This window comes from Dromiciops gliroides, chromosome 1 (assembly GCF_019393635.1).
Source record: "Dromiciops gliroides isolate mDroGli1 chromosome 1, mDroGli1.pri, whole genome shotgun sequence".
NCBI lineage: Eukaryota > Metazoa > Chordata > Mammalia > Microbiotheria > Microbiotheriidae > Dromiciops > Dromiciops gliroides.
Window position 1 is genome coordinate 310,599,637 of NC_057861.1, and position 17,371 is coordinate 310,617,007.

Sequence of the window (17,371 nt, forward strand, 5' to 3'; positions counted from 1 at the left end):
TTGAAGACAGCCTTCTTTATATCCCCTAAAACACCTAGCACATGGCTTGTGCATTGTAGGCATTCAGATCTTTCTTGAGCTATGAATTTTTGAAATTATACACTTCCTTGTTTAAATATATATGTACATTATTTAAATATATACTTGTTTAATATATTTTATATCTAATTTAAATTTTATATTTTATAATTAATTTAATTATAATTAATTTTAATTTAATTTAATTTCTTTTATATACACATACAAGCATTCCCCCACTACTCTCACCACCCTCTCCTTTTCTGGTTTTACTATTTTTCTTATAGCTAGTCTTATCTTGATTCTCCCCAAAGTCCACTTTCTCTTTCTTGCCTGCTTTATTACCCTTCTGGAGGAATTTTCATTCCGAGGTCCTCCTCTATTCATTGGTAGCACTCCTCACCACCATCATTTTGGGAAGGGCCTCAGCTTCCTTCTCCCCTTTCTGCCACCCCTATCTATATATGTTGTCTTCCCCATTAGAATTTGAGTTCTTTGAAGGTAGCAACTGTCCTGTGTGCTTATGTTTCCATCTCTAGTACTTAACATAGTACCTGATATATAGAAATCACGAAAAAAAAATTCTATCTATCTACCTATCATCCATCCATCTATCTATCTATCTATCTATCTATCTATCTATCTATCTATCTATCTATCTATCTATCTATCTATCTATCTATCTAATCTATCTACCTTTCCATCTTTCTATCTTTTTGTTTGTCAGGTATATATCTCAAAGTCATTCAGGTAACTTTAGAGACTAGGAAGCTTAAATTAGGTGGGTAAACTTTTTCTTTACTGAATATTCCTCATTCTCTTTATTAAGTTGACTGATAAGACATCTCCACCAAGAGCCATAAGTGGTTTCTGCTTGAGTGAGAACAGTGAGCTTTAACATGCTCCAAGGCATTTGGAAACCAATACTCTCTACTCAGAAGTCTGCCTGTGGATGAAAGTTAATTACTTTAGGTAGTTCATGTGATTGGGAATATATTTAGCTACTCAGAAAACAGGGCATACATTTTTTTCCTCATTATCCCAGCGAACTGAAATCCTTTGCATGTTCTGTTACATTGCACATAAAATAGCAAGTGCTCAATAAATTTTTGAATAAATGAGTACATGACAAATTATTGTTGAAGATTTTAGAAAGGTTTGAAATGATCATTATCTCATTGTTTGCATGACCCCACCAATATTTTAATTTTTGTTAAAAAATACACAAAATCAGGGTAGCTAGGTGGCCTAGTGGATAAAGGACTAGCCCTGGATTCAGGAGGACCTGAGTTCAAATCCAGACTCAGACACTTGACACTTACTAGCTGTGTGACCCTAGGCAAGTCACTTAACCCTCATTGCCCCGCAAAAAATAAATAAATAAATAAAAATACACAAAATATAGAAGTATAGAAGTTGACTTATTGAAGTCAAGTTAGTGGTTGAAATAGTGTATATACGTACACACATATACACACACATATACATATACACACACACACATACACACACACACATATATATGCATACATACATTTATACACACATATGTTTGTATGCACAAAGGTATATTCAGGAGCCAACTTGAGAAGGACCGCAAGAGTGAATTATTAAATTTTCAGTGTAAGCATTACTCTTAGGATATCAGCTACAACTGAGGGCTTAACTAATCATTGATTTTATAGACTTGTGAAAGTAAGAAAGAAAATGTTAGTGAGGATGATTAAATTTACAAGGGTGTCTAATTTTAGGAGATCCTAATGTTAAACATTTTACCAGCACACTCTCATTTGTACATCTCTATCCTTCTAACTCTATCCATATCTTTTTCATGGATGGGACTATTACAGGAAGAAATCTACATGTTTTAGAATATGAATGCAACAATAACTTAAATTGTATGCAGTTGTATTTTATTTTTATTTGCTTTGATTTTCAAATGAGTTTTTCATGAATGAGCTCATTTTTACTGAGAAAATACTATCCCTAGCATATGCTGCATCCTATGAAGGAGCAAAAAGGAAAAGAGGAGGCAGGAGGCAATGGGAAGAACTCTGGATTTGGGGTTAGAGGACATGGGTTCGAGTCCTTACAATACTTTATTATGTGTTTGACCTTAGGCAAGTAATGTAACCATTCTGGGTCTCAATTTTTTCATCTGTAAAATCCCAGGCCTTGACTCAGTAACTTCTAAGGTCCTTTTCCGCTCTAACTCTATGATCTTATGATCATAATCCTCAAGGAATTTGTATCCTAATTGGCTAAAAAGGAAGAATTCAGGAAATATACATAATACCCAGGAGAATAATATGAATGGGAAAATAATGAACCAGCACTTTATCAATACCAATTGTTACAACAAGCATTTACAAGGGGCCTGCTGTGTACACAGCACAGTGCCAAGATGATACTGTGCATGCGATACATATTAAGGGTGCTCCTGGAATTAATGGAGCCAGGAAGGTCCACTAATGTGTCCACCTACAGAGTCAACATGTACTTCCTTTCAAAAGGCTATATTATACAGATATATCTATTTGAACCTAATAGACAAGATCAAAGGTTTTTTAATTTAGAAGGTGAACGAACTTTAGATGGCTTTAAACTCACAGAGGTAGCTAGAACACTGAGCTTAGAATCAGGAGGTTCATTTTCCTGAGTTCAAATCTGTCCTCAGAGACATACTACCTGTGTGACCCTGGGTAAGTCTGTTTGCCTCAGTACCTCATCTGTAAATAAGCTGGAGAAGGAAATGGCAAACCACTCCAGTACTTTTGCCAAGAAACCTCCAAATTGGGTTACAAAAAGTGGAACATGACTTAAGTGACTGAATAGCAACAATCTACTCTTCTTTTTCAGATGGGCGGACTGAGATTCAGTGAGGTTAAATGATTTGCCCAATGTCACACAACTAAAAATTGGCAGAGCATGGATTTAATCCCATTCTTCCAATTTCAAATTGATTTGTTCCTCCCTCTTCCAACTGGGCTGATTAATTTTCCAAAAGTTGCCATACTAGTGTGTTTTGAGTCTGGAGGCTTCCAGTCATCCTTTAATAACACTCCCCAACTTATTTTTGGAGAATATGTTCCTTCTAGTTTCTTACAAATAATTCTACTCTCTGGAAAAGGTACACACTGAAGAAAGAGAGAATAAATTGAACTGCTCCCTGACAGATTTTTTTGATGCCTTTTAATTCTAACCTTGCTATAGTTAGACAATTTATGGTTTCTTAAAGCTGTCTCTGATGGGTTGGAAAAAAATACAACCTACTTCACAAACATATTTTATCAATGTTACCATCTTATCTATTTCAAATCAGCTTATCATACAAGAGCTGCTGAGTCACCTGCTCTTAACTATGAAATGAAAGCCATAAAATCGATGTAGAAATGCTATGTTTAAATGGGAAAAAATCAAATGGAAGATGGAAAAAACATACATAAAATTATCTTGAGAGTAGTGTTTTTTTTAAGCTATCTATCTTGGCAGTAAGGGGGTACAGTCGATAGAGTTCAGGGTCTAAAGTCAGAAAGACTTGAGTTCAAATCCAGCCTCAGACACTTAGTAGCTGTGTGACCTTGGGCAAGTCACTTAACCCTGTTTGTCTCAGTTTCATCATCTGGAAAATGGAGAAGGAAATGGCAAACTGCTCCATTAGCTTTGCCAAGAAAACCCCAAACGAGGTCATAAAGTGCCAGACATGACTAAAAACACTGAACTACAAGAAATCTATATCTAGATAGCTATCATTAAACTGAAAGTTCTTTCATGGCAATTACTATCTTTTACCTTTTAAAAAAAATCCCCAGTGTTTAGCACAGTGACTTCTATATAGTATGTACTTAACAAATGTCTGTCTGTCTGTCTGTCTTTTAAAAAGATGCTACTAGTGGAATCTCCTTGCCAGGAATTAGCTCTTACAGATGGAAAGGTATCACATCACTGATTTAACTAAGTTAATCTAATGATGGGTCTGGCAGCAGAAGGCAGGAGCATTTTAGTCAAGTATTGGCTAATCAAGATTCAATGAGACAATGTTATAGATAACTAAGTTGTGATAAACAAGCTAAATTAGAGGATAATAACATTCCATTACTACTTTATGAAGATGACAGCAGGTCTCAACTTAAAGCATTCCCAGTAGGCCTTTTTTTTAACTGCTAAATTTCAGAGTCCCTCCCCCCCCTTCCTCTGCCCTGACAATAGGACTGGCTTTTAGACTCCCACTGGGATATTCCATAAATATTTAAGCAGGATCTGGAAGATGGAATGAATTGGTGGTATAAATCCTGAAGTTCTTAAGATTCAAAGAGAACTTTTCTAGGACTAAGAAAGTCAAACTAACTCCCCTCTGACACTGCCAGCGTAAGCAGAGAGCTCACATAGAAAGAAATGAAAATGCATTACACTGACTTCTTCCTGTTCCGAAGCCTCGATCAACAGCGAGTGTTGGGAATGGCACAGGGCGGAGAGTGAACTGGGGATGGGGGTATCCACATGTTGGAGATGGCAAGATTCCTGGATACTGGGCACTTTCTAGCGTTGGCACTGGAATGGCACTAACAACAGCTGCAAAACAAAGAATTTAAATTAATTTTATTTTATATCAAAAATATTTCCATAAGAAACAGAAAGGACAGCAAATTTTGACAGAAGAAAAATGTACAGTTATCCCTTCCATATCACGGGGGTTACAGGTATAGTGCCCTCCCAAAATGGAAAATCCCGTAAATTTTTTTGGCCCTCCCTTCATACCAGAGAAGAAGTCTGAATTTTTCTTTTGCTTTTCTGGGGTATTGATATTATATTATACTATGCATATATTTTATTCATTTCTGAGTTTCTAAACTTTTTCTGTGTTGTCTGTTAGCCTTTGGGTGTCATCTGCAGCTTCTGCAAAACTCCCAAAATATTCCCATTTAATTTCTTATACTGACCTGCAATATATTGAAAACACAATGATGTTGAAGGGATAAACAAACAAATAATATATATTTATATAAAAATATATATACACATATACATATATCCACACATATATGTGTGTGTGTGTGTGTGTATATATATATATATATATATATATATATATATATATATATATATATATATATACCAGGCCCAGGCAAATTTTTCATATACATACATACATATAATTTGCAAACTTTAAAGTATGATGTAAAAGCAAGTTGTTATAACTATTGATATCATATCATTATTATTATTATTTTTTGGGGGGGTGGGGCAATGAGGGTTAAGTGACTTGCTCAGGGTCACACAGCTAGTAAGTATCAAGTGTCTGAGGCCACATTTGAACTCAAGTCCTTCTGAATGCAGGGCCGGTGCTTTATCCACTGCACCACCTAGCTGCCCCTATATCATTATTATTGTTATTATTACCTGTGATTGTAGTCTTCAAAAACATTATACATTTTTGTTTTTGCATCACTTCCATTTCCAGATATAGCCTTCCCTTCTCCCTTACCCAGAAAGTTATCCCTTATAAGAATGAATACAAATTAAAAAAAAACCTCTACAAAATGTATAACAGTTATAGCTATCAATTATACAGTGCTTTGAAGTTTACAAAGTATTTTCAATTCTTACAATGACCCTGGGAAGTAGATACTATTATTATCCACATTTAACAAATGAGGAAACTGAAGCATAAAGAGGTTTAATGACTTGCTCAGAGTCACACAGGCTGAGTACTTCCTGACTCCAAGTCCAGTGCTCTATCCCCTATGATCCTGTTGCTACTTCAACTAAGCAAAACATCAACTCAATCTGGCAATATGTTGATGTTCATACCAAGTCTTCCACCTCTCCAGTGAAGGGACTGAGGTACATTTTCTTAACTCTTCTCTGGGGCCATACTTGGTCATTATAATTAGGCAGCATTCAATATTTTTTTTTAATTGGAAAATGTTACAGTTTAAGTTCACAAAATGTTTCAATAATGAAAGCAGAACTTCATACAATAAACATATAAATGTACATCTAATTAGGAACAAAACATTCTGTCTTTCTTAAAGAAATCAGATTGCTACAGTTGATTCAATTATTTTTGTCACCTTGCAAAAGAAAATAGGAAAAAGCACAGTCATTAACATTGATTGACAGCTTTTGATGGTCTCTAACAATATGGCGGTCACTACAATTGGTTTCCTCAGAGGAAAAATGATAGATCCAATGATATGCTCTCAAAGATAAGCTAGAGGTGAAATCACTTGCATGATTTGTAACTGCTTCTCTTTATTCTGTCAGCGAGAAATAGATTTCTACAGGCTGGTGTCTAATCACACTGTTAAAACTAAGAAGCTTAAATTCTATCCAAGAAAGAAAGGAAGTCAATTTGAGAGAATCAAGATCTTTATGAAAAATACTCCCTTTTCTTATGGCATTCCCAAGTCTTTAGGATTTCAAAAGAGGGGATTATTAATAGCTGCTGACACTACAGTTTCTTCCTTCTCTCTGAAAGTAGGGAAAGAAGTGATGGACAAGGTGATAAGGGAAAATAATGTCATTATAAAATGAGAATCAGCAGTCCACACAGTGTGCAAAGCTAAACAGATAGTAAATATTGTGGACCAAAGGTCTAGCGCTCAAGATTCTACAACAGCAACTACATAGCAGTCTAGGGTACTCAATTCACACTATGTGAGGTTACCTAATTAACTTATATGCAGCCTTTTTCTTTTTTCTTCAAAAACATTAATTAATCTGCTCTCTTACCCATAGAGGTGTATCATAATGATCTACCTTACAAAAGATGAATAATTTTGAATGCAGAGATGAAATGACTTGGCCAGAACTATGAGAATATAGTTTTGATAGAGACTCCAGGGGTCCAAGTTTATATTTCTATTTTAAATGTTCTAGTCAACATAGAATTCATTCAGTAAATATTTGTGGAGTACCTACTCTGTGTGGGGACCTCTATGAGGAATGGGGTGTGTGTGTGTGTGTGTGTGTGTGTGTGTGTGTGCATACATGAGCAAAAAGATTCTGCTCTCACAGACCAACTGGTTAGTGTCTTCACTTTTGACCCTTGCCCAAGATGCATGAGGGCTATTTATTAAGTGCCAGAGATTAAAAAATAAATCTATCTGATGATTTTACACTGCAGATAGGCTTGGTGTCCAGCAACCTGCCTTTGGATGAGAATCCTTGCTTTCCAGGTTTTCATTTCTACTTGTGAAGCATTTAGATCTACAATCCACTTTTGAAAAATTATATCATACTCCTGCTGTTTGGAACATGGTTATTGAAAAGACAACAATTCTGTGTTAAAATTTATAAAGCACAATGTATTAAAGTCTCTTTTGATTTTTCTCCTTCAATTTAGGCTTGGGTGGGGGAACAACAAAATACAGAAATCACACCATAACCACTATCTATAATGCTATGCTTATGTGGACCAGCTAGAGAAAGAGAGTGTCAATCATTTCAAATAAATCCTGGCTCAGTGACCAATGAGGAGAAGATTTCTATTCTGACACAGCTTGATGACAATTGACCTTGTGTGACAGTGATGTGCTAAGATCTTGAAAATAAAAATTCCCCCATCAAATTATATAGCTCCTTTAGCACTAACAGTTTGATATCAGAAAACTGTACAACTTTTTAAAATGTTATAACTAAATATAACTGATGGGGAATATGAAGTCGAGATTATTTAGGCTAGATCCCAAGAAGTAAGTTCTCTATAGTAGTTCCCTAAATAGTTAAGCATGATACTTTAGAAACATATGTCTTTTTCTCCTTTTGGGAGTATATGATGAAAAGTAGTATGTTGAAGTAAGAAATTGTTTAATCTCATTCCTTGGTCTTTATCTTCTTTCCAGACTTTCTGCAATGATCTGAAGTTTGCCAGGAATTGTAATCTAATATGAATTTGTAGATATGAATTCCATATTTAAAATATGATTTCTGAATATTTCTTGGTCTTCATTGAAAAACAGATGGCATAGAAGGGTAGCACGATCTTTTTTATTTAAACTTTTATCGATTATTTTTATTTTTTTTATTATCATTATTTGCAGATAGAACCCCTATCACTTCCATCTAAGGGAACTTTTGGGAGAGGGATTAATTTTCAAGGAATTATTTTAATTCTATTCCTAATCCTGCCTTTTACATTGAGATTAAGATAATATACAAACGAATAGTACCACAGTTTCTACTAGAGTGTTATCTGGTGCCTATTTTGTTTATTGGGGGAAGGGAGGAAGGAGGATTGTTCCTATATTGACAATCTCAATGGATGGTGAAAAGACAAGTGGTACAGGACACAACTGAGGGTTTGAAGAATTGCCTCCCTACAGTTGGGAACCACATATAAAAGTCTACCCCAAGGCTAGAATCTCAAGAGATGATGGGAATAATAAAGGGATCTGTGATATAACTTTGAGAGGGGAAGGGGTTGCCTGCCTTTTTTTTTGGGGGGGGGCAATGGGGGTTAAGTGACTTGCCCAGAGTCACACAGCTAGTAAGTGTCAAGTGTCTGAAGCAGGATTTGAACTCAGGTACTCCTGAATCCAGGGCTAGTGCTTTATCCACTGCACCACCTAGCTGCCCCTGGGTTGCCTGACTTTTGAACTTGATTCATATGCAGCTAATTGGTTGATAATTCTTTCATTCTACAGAATTTCCAGCAGATTCCAACTTCATATTATGTCTTACCTGACAAAAAAATCATCTGTTTTCCTATCAGAAGACTCTCTCTTTAGCCTTTATTCCCTTCTTCAAGTCTACTTCTCTCAACCCCTCTTTTCTTCCTCCTGGCCCTTCTTGCTCCTCTAGGATTTTATTCTATTAATTATTTCTTTTTCTCCTATGTCTTCAATATCTCCCACTCTCTCCTTCTTATAGGCTTATAAACATGCCAAATCACTCTAGTCCTAAAATAAAATGGAACAAGAAATACAGTAAAGATCCCTTGACTCTTTTCTATACAATTGTAATTGCAACTCTTTCCCTTCACAGACAAGCTTCCTGTAAAACTCCACCCAATGCTTCCAAGCACTCAATCAATTAATACATATAACAGTCAATTCATTAAAGGGGAAAAAGTGTAATGATTTGTTGAGTGACAGCTGATTCATTCAATGAATGCCTGTCAAGTAACACAAGCTCAATGATAGACCTGCTGGGGGAGCTACAGGGGTAATACGTTGTAATCCAGAAGAGGGATTTTACAGTTTCCAGTAGTAAGAGGAGATAAAATAATGTAGATAGGTGAATATGATACAAATTAGAATATAAGAGCATAAGTGAAGTATAAAGTGATATGAAATCATAGGAGGGTAAAATCATTTCAATAGGAAGGGAAAAAAAAAAAAAAGAAAATTCTGGTCTGTTAGCCAGGATACTGGGGTCCTAAAGCTAGCCTACTGCCATCAAAATGTGTGATATTGAACAAACAACATTTTTTTTCTGGGCTTCAGGGATCTCTTCTGTTAAATGGGACAGATACAGTGTGACATAGTAGATAGACAGTCAGGTTGGGAGTCAGGAAGACCTGGGTTTCAGTCCCATACCTGTGTAATTCTGGGCAAATCACTTGACCTCTCCTTCCTCTAGGTCTCCAAGACTATGAATTGCAGAGATGGCCTTAACCTGCGTTGCTAGAGTGAGTTTCTTACTGTGTTTCTTACTCTCTACTACAACTAAATCAAAGACCCAGTCTCTATCTTCTAATTTTTAAAAAAAATTTCTTAAATTCTCTTAGTAGATTGTAACTTGCATGATGACAGGGGGATTTCTATGTTAGTAATTTTATTTCCCTCAGAACTTAGCACATGGTTTTTTGTAAAACTTAGGTGATTAATAAGTACTTGTCCCATTTAGATTTTAATTTTAGCTCCCAAATTCTGTGCTCAAATCATTTCAGGAAGATAGATATTTATTACACATCATGCACAGAAATTCTAGAAAGGCCTTAGAAATGTGTCTCAGAGTTTTTGCTGTCATTTTTGACCAGATAGAGATTAGATGGATACTCAGAAAAACACAGTAGCAGATATACAGAAAAGCAAAGACTTCCCAATTTTAGGGTGAGTTTTGTTCCAAACATTTATAAGTCAGGTAATTGGAAGTTAGGACACACTTTCTCAAAGAAATATTAGAAATGGTGAAAAGAGAGTCCTTAAAACCCTACTCGACCATCTGTGTAGTTGAAGTCCTGTACACATGCAATAAAAAGAATAGAAAAGAATTCTATGACAATACTGGTGATTATACAAAACTGAAAAACAATACATTTGAAAAATAATTTCCCATTTATCTTGAATTCTGGTACTTGAAGAAAAGTAGGTTTAATTAGAGTGTCTAAGGAGATAGAGGGAGATTTTTTGGTAAATATTTTGGAAGGCTTTTCTGAGCATGATAAAGGGGTTTGGATATTAAGGATTATAGTTCTTCATTATTCATTTAATCATCTATTTATTCTATTATCATTTACTAAATATATAGGATAAATAGTGGGGAGATATAAAGATTAAATGTTATATGCTAGGGAAGATCTGACTATTCATTAAGAAATGGGTCACTGTTCTCATGGAACTCACATTTTAGTCACTTCTAATGTTCCATTTGAACTTATAACTTTCCTTTTCTTTTCTATAGGTGCATAAATAGCACTACTATTACCCTTAGCTATAAAAGGAGGAGGTAGGAAGGAGGATCTGTGGTCCCATCTTTTTCTACTTTGTTAATCATGGCTGATGAGGATACAAAACCCCATAGAGGTTTGGTAGTAGCCCAAGAGCACATGAGTAATTGCTAGTATTCTCTGGAGTGGGGAAGGGAATGGGTGACAATTTACAGATGTACAAAAACACAGAAAAAGAGAAAACTTTTTTTTTTTGGTAAAGAAAACTAGGTCAGATTTAGAAGACAGAAGGGGTGAAAAACTAAAGGGAGGTACATATACATTGGAAGCAGCATGCTTTAGGTAGAAACCAGAGTGGATGTGGAATTCGAATTGACTTGCACTCTAAGGTCCAATTCTCTTTTAGCTCTAAACCTATGTTGTGCATATATGTATGCATACATGTATGTATGTGTACTTTTTTAAGATACCTAAAACTGAAATTAACTGAATTATGAGTAGTAAGAGACATAAGACAGGAAGGGAGGATAGCAACTTGTACATGAACTTCTAAGAGGAGAAAGTAAATGGTGGAAAAGAGACATAGGATAATATTGCTCTATACTTTGGCCACCAATGGTTCTGTTGACCTAGGAGCATTTAAGTGGTGCCCAGAAAAAGAGAATATGTTTAGCAGGCTCAGGGGTAATAAAAGAAAGAGGAGGCATTATGAAAGTAGCTTTTTACATATACAATGATTGCAAAGGATCATTGCAAGTTGAAATGTTTGCAGCTCAGAAACTATTGATCTAACATGCCTTTCTGGTATAAAGCAGAGCACTAGTATCAAATCCTGACTGAGATCACCTGAGAAATCGTCTGTTCCAAACCCCTCCTTTTACACATGAGGACATTGAGACTCAGGCAGGCTAACTGACCTGTCCATGATTATAGAGATCTCGATAATTTGAGCAGTATTTAAACCATGGTTCAGCATCTTATCCACTTAAGAAATGCTGCCTTTTTACCATGTAAAATGATTCAGAAAAGAGTAGAGAATCTGCTTTATATTGTAACAAAGAATAAATATCATTAATAGGACAAATAAACATATTACTATTATCACTAATAGTACTAATAAACATTGCTCAGACTAAGTTATTTTGACTATTATAAATACCCAAATTAACTACAAAGGACATATGAAGGAAGACAGAGAAAGAACTATTAAAAAAGAAGTATGTGTAGAATAATTTTACATTTATGTACATATTTGTGTTCAATGGTAGCCCTCTCTAGGGTGTGGGGAGGGGGAAAAGAAACTTACATGATAATCTTATTATATATTTTAAAAGAATAGAAAGTTGTACAGAATAGATTTTCAGTTTCATGCTCAATCATCTCTTCCCCCAAAATCCCCATTCTACTATGTCATGGAAATGTTTGCTTTACTCCTTAAGAGCATAATAAAATCAAAAATAATTTTAAGAAAATAAATGTATCTCATTTCAATAGAAATTCAGTTTTATGAAGTATGCCAGGAGGTAGATAGTTCAATTATTACTCTTGTTGTTCAAACCTGTGATTTCATTAATATGGAGAACTCCCTGGTGTAGGAAATTCCCTTCACCAATGCAGCATGGCACTTATCTGTAACTTATAACTTTAGACATTTTCTAGGGGCATTAATAGTTAAGTGACTTGTTCATGGTCGCATAGTTACTTGTTAGCCTATAAGTAGCTTTCATCTATTGATCTATGAATCCTATAACTCCTGTGTCCCATGAACAGGTTTGCTGGAGTCAGGTTAAGCGGACTCATGATAGCCTATTGTTAAATTTTCAGTATCAGCATTTATTCCTCAGAAATTAACAAATACTACATTTCAAATCAGGGTTTCATTTATTTTCTAGACTTAAGAATTTGAGGGAGAAAAAAAATTAAAAACAAAAACAAAAAAAATTGAGGGATAATATAGTAATAGTGCAGATTAAATTTAAAAGGGTAAAATGTAACCCCTGCCCCCCCCCAGTCAGTTCTTAAAACATTTACCAGGATACCCCTGTGTGACAAAGGCAGGTATAAATCCAGGTCTTCCTCTCTCCAGGGAAAGCCAATTATCAATTACAATATATTGTCTTTCAAGTATTATAAATTTATGGTTATGTGTAACAACTTGCTTCTACCTACAACTAGTTATTAACCGACAGAAAATCATTTTCTCCAGATGCAGTTAGAGTGCTGAGTGGTCAGGAAGACATGAGTTCAAATATGACCTCAGATACTTAATAGCTATGTGGCCCTGAACAAGTCACAACCTATCTCAGTTTTTCATCTGGAAAATGGGACTAATAGAATCTACCTCCCAGGGTTGTTGTGAGGATAAAATGAGTTAATATTTGTAAAACAATTTGTAAACCTTAAAGTTCTTTATAAATGTTAGCTCATCATCATTACTAAGGATAGAAGTAAAGATTAGGGGCAGCTAGGTGGCGCGGTGGATAGAGCACCAGCCCTGGAGTCAAGAGGACCTGAGTTCAAATCTGGCCTCAGACACTTAACACTTACTAGCTGTGTGACCCTGGGCAAGTCACTTAACCCCAATTGCCTCACCAAAAAAAAAAAAGAAGAAGAAGAAGTAAAGATTAGTCACAAAGGAATATTTTGAAATTCCTTTAAAAACTATATAAGGCAGACATTGTTTCATGATTTCGTAATCTAGTATCTAACCTGATTCTAAGCAGGATTCTGTGGCACATGTAAACCAAAGTAAATGAACATTCTCTCTATGCTGCATATCTCAGATATTTAACAGACTGGAAGAATAACAATAGGAAAAATTATACCTTGTACAGACTTTTTTAATTTAAAAAAATGACAGCAATTGTCATACCATAATTTATTCTATTTATACATATGCTGGTCTTAATCATATATTACTGCAAATTCTATTTTTCACTAAGATGTTTAGCACAGAATGTTAACATAGATAAATATATTCTGCTCTACAACAATATTAAATACATGCCCAAGAACTAAAGATAACTTCAGTTAGCAGATACATTATCTGTCAATTAACATTTTACAGATCTCAGTAAGAAATGCAAAAGGAGAAATGGAAAACAGTATGTTCCTCCTAAAATAATTATCAAAAAGCATTGCAGCAAACATTGTCTTTATAGATATGATTAGGAATCTGGAATATGAAAAAGCATTGGTTTAGTCAAGGCTTTTGACATACCTGAATAAATCTAAACAATTTGAAGCAGAATTTGTAGAAATTTATCTGTTTTAATGAATGAAATCATAATTGTGCTGGCATGTAGATATGTAGCTTTTCCCACACAATCACCCAAGACCTTATTAATTTTAGTCAAATGTGCAGAGCTTGTTTTATTGTGTAGGAAGCATGAACCTTTGTTAAAAAAAAAACTATAATGATCGCTAAAAATGGTTTGAGTTCATAAATGTTTTTAAAAAAACAAGAAAATAATAAAATTGAAGGTGATGGAAAGAATGGAATTTGACAAGATCACTAGCGAAGAAATGAATTCCATTATCTCTCTCTAACATTAATGTCCATTGAACAAAAGGATTGGGCATCACCATTTAAAAATAAATCCTTTGTCATTTGTGAACACCACCCTTGCAGATTCAAGTATCAAGGGGAGAAAAGGTGGAGATTCTTAAGTAGAGGAGACTATGATTAAGGGGAGTCAGTGGAAGGAAATGAAGACTTCATTAGACTGGTTCTATCTCTCTCATGAACTTACCAGGTGATTGGGGTAAATCACCTTAATTTCACTGTTCCTGTTTTCCTATTCTGTAATTGAGGGACATTGGACTATATGATTTGCAAGGTTACTTCTCTATGTATATGTGGTCATGCGGCTAAAATGAGCTCAACAATGTGGGAGTGCTGTGAAAAAGTTGAAAATACATAACATACAAATCTAAAGTTTGATTGGATCTGCTCCTGTAATTCTGCTGGGGCAGAGAACTCCCAGTGAAGAAATTCCTTCTACTACTCTGTATTAGAAACTTCTCTGTACATAGTTAATGATAGCACAAGACAAGGTAATATAATTTATCTATTTATTAAAAATATATACATTGTGTTATTATGTTCAAGGCACTATATGAAGGAACTGGGGAATAATATGATGAATACTATACAAACCCTTCCATCAAAGAGTTTATAATCTAGTAAAAGACCTAAGACATATAAAAAAGAAACTCTGATACAAGGAAGTAAATGATGAAAGGCCTTAAATGTGATAGAATAGAAATGCTACAGAGTCCAGAAAAGGGAGAAATTACTTCTTGCTGAGGTGATCAAAGGTTTCATAGAGGAGGTGGCATTTGAAAGATTCTCTGAAGAATGGACAGGATTTTAAAAGGTAAAGAACAGGTAAGTATTCTAGAAAGATAGAATAGTATAGCCAAAAGTACCAATGTAGGAAAAGGCAAGGCAAGCTTGGAAGGATTGGAAATAGTCCGGTTTGGCTGAAGCATAAGGTATTTGGTAATGAGAGTGTCATGGAAGAGAATTCTGAAAACAGTAAGCTAGAGCTGAGGTGACCATTGTGGAGTAGGGAGGCTGGGATGTCATTGGCAATCCGGAAATGCCACTATTTTTTGACCACTTATCACAGGTCTCCTCTTACTAGTATCCTCTTCAACTATTAAGTCATTTGATTCCTTCAACACTCACCTGAAATGCCATCTTTTGTGGCAGACCTTTTCCAGTCCTCCCAAGACCCTACTCCCCACATCAGATGCTAGAACCTTTTCTTGAAGGCACCTCCATATGAGATATTCTTTGGTTACTGAGAGAACCACTGCCCTCAATTTAGTGAATATCTGCTAGTCTAATTAATTGATTATTAATTACCTAGACACCATGTCTTGGACTTTTCATTTGTCACACTGGGTAAGGCCTTAGACAGCCTGTTATATTTATGCTCCATCCTGTATTCCCAAACCCTCATATATCATCAAGAAATTACAGCTCCTATCTTTTTTTTTTTAATTTTTAAAAATTTTTTTATTTTTAGTGAGGCAATTGGGGTTAAGTGACTTGCCCAGGGTCACAGAGCTAGTAAGTGTCTGAGGCCGGATTTGAACTCAGGTACTCCTGACTCCAGGGTCGGTGCTCTATCTACTATGCCACCTAGCTGCCCCAGCTCCAATCTTTTGATTCCATTATAATCCTGTTGGGAACACCAGGACAGTTACTCAGGGAACTGTTCATAGTCTTTTAAAATGATTGCATAGAAAAGGGTTTACAATTCTTGTTCTCTTTTCTTCCTTCTAATTTTTTTCTTTTTCCTTTAATCATAATTTCATTAGTGAAGAGAACTCCACTTTGCCAAAGCAGATTGGCTATTGTTCTGTAATTTATAGTCTTAGAAAATTTCTTGGGGGCACGGAGAGGGGAGCAGACTAGCTCTGGGACACCCAGAGGCAGTGTTTGCCAGAGGGAGCTCTTGAACCCAGGTCATTGTGGCTCCCTAAGCTCTATACATCTCACTGCCTCTTGGCTCCCACTTTCCATTCACAACTCTACTTCTGCTTTGTGAAGACAGCTGTAGATGTTCGTTATTATCTCTTAATTTCCATGGGGGAAGGAAAAATCTAAGTGAGAGAAATCTCTGTTATTTGCTGTGATAAAGGTACAGGACAGATGGCTGGTCTCAGAGGAGTGGGGAGAGGTCCTTTATTTACTCACTGGGGTTGTTTGGCTGTGAGTCCATTGGAATCATCAGTTTGGCCCGAGTAGCTCTTCTGGCAGCAAGTGACCGCTCTAGTGTAGACATAGTGCTCCCACCTTCTTCAGCATCAGCACCTGAAGAGAATTGATCCATCCTCATGAGCCATCTCACCAAGTGGCACAGCTCTTTACTTCAGCTGATCATTGCATCAAAATGTCTAAACTCTTTCCCCTGTCTGAGATCTCTATGGTCTCTGCCTTAGCCAATAAGAATTAGATCACGGGATGAGGATCAGAGATTTTTAGAAACTCATCCAATGTCATACAAATACTAAGTATCAATAGCAGGAATCAAGTCTAGGTCACTTATGGCAATAGAGGAAACTTCCACAATGAGAGTTCTCCCTATTGATGAAATTACAGGTCTAGATAAAACAAAACAAATTTGACTATTTGAAGAAATCCATCACACACCATCCCCTCTGTCCCTCCTATTCTTCAAGTATTTGAAGATCTGTCATAAGCAAGAGGGTTTAGATCTGCTATGTTTGGCTCTAGAGGGAAGAACCAGGAGCAATGGGTATAAAGTTGCAAAAAGGCAAATGTAGGTATATAGGAAAAACTCACAATCAGAGCTGTCCATATGTGGTAAGGACTGCCTGAGAGGTGGTGGCTTACCCCTTGTTAGAGCTCTTAAAGCAGAGGTTGAAAGACTACATTATGTCAAGGAATTCCTTAGTGAGAATGCCTTTCAGGCATCAGGAGAACTACATGACTGATCATGTCCCTTCCCACTCTAAATTCGGACTGTGATAATAGAGATGGTGGCATGAATTCAGAAAGATTAAGTGATTTATTAGGTCATGGAGATACTAAAGGGTCAAGGTACAACTTGAATCCAGGAATCCTAAATCTAACTCTATTTTTCTTTCCACTACACCATGTTTCATTCATATATACATTTTTTGACTTAAATATCAACTCCCTATGCTATTAAATACATGATTTAAAAATAGCTAGAGTAGATAAGTTTCCATTGCCTGCCT

General features: G+C 35.7%; 1 protein-coding gene across 1 annotated transcript in view; it reads right to left on the reverse strand.

The window, feature by feature from the left end:
- Positions 1-17,371, reverse strand: part of DCC (DCC netrin 1 receptor) — a 1,450,760-nt gene that overhangs the window by 50,390 nt on the left and 1,382,999 nt on the right. Inside the window, exons 25-26 of the mRNA XM_043979362.1 lie at positions 16,344-16,460; positions 4,429-4,590 (exon numbers count right to left, since the gene is read on the reverse strand). Of these exons, the coding sequence (XP_043835297.1) occupies positions 4,429-4,590; positions 16,344-16,460 (279 nt within the window). The remainder of the gene's footprint in view (positions 1-4,428; positions 4,591-16,343; positions 16,461-17,371) is intronic.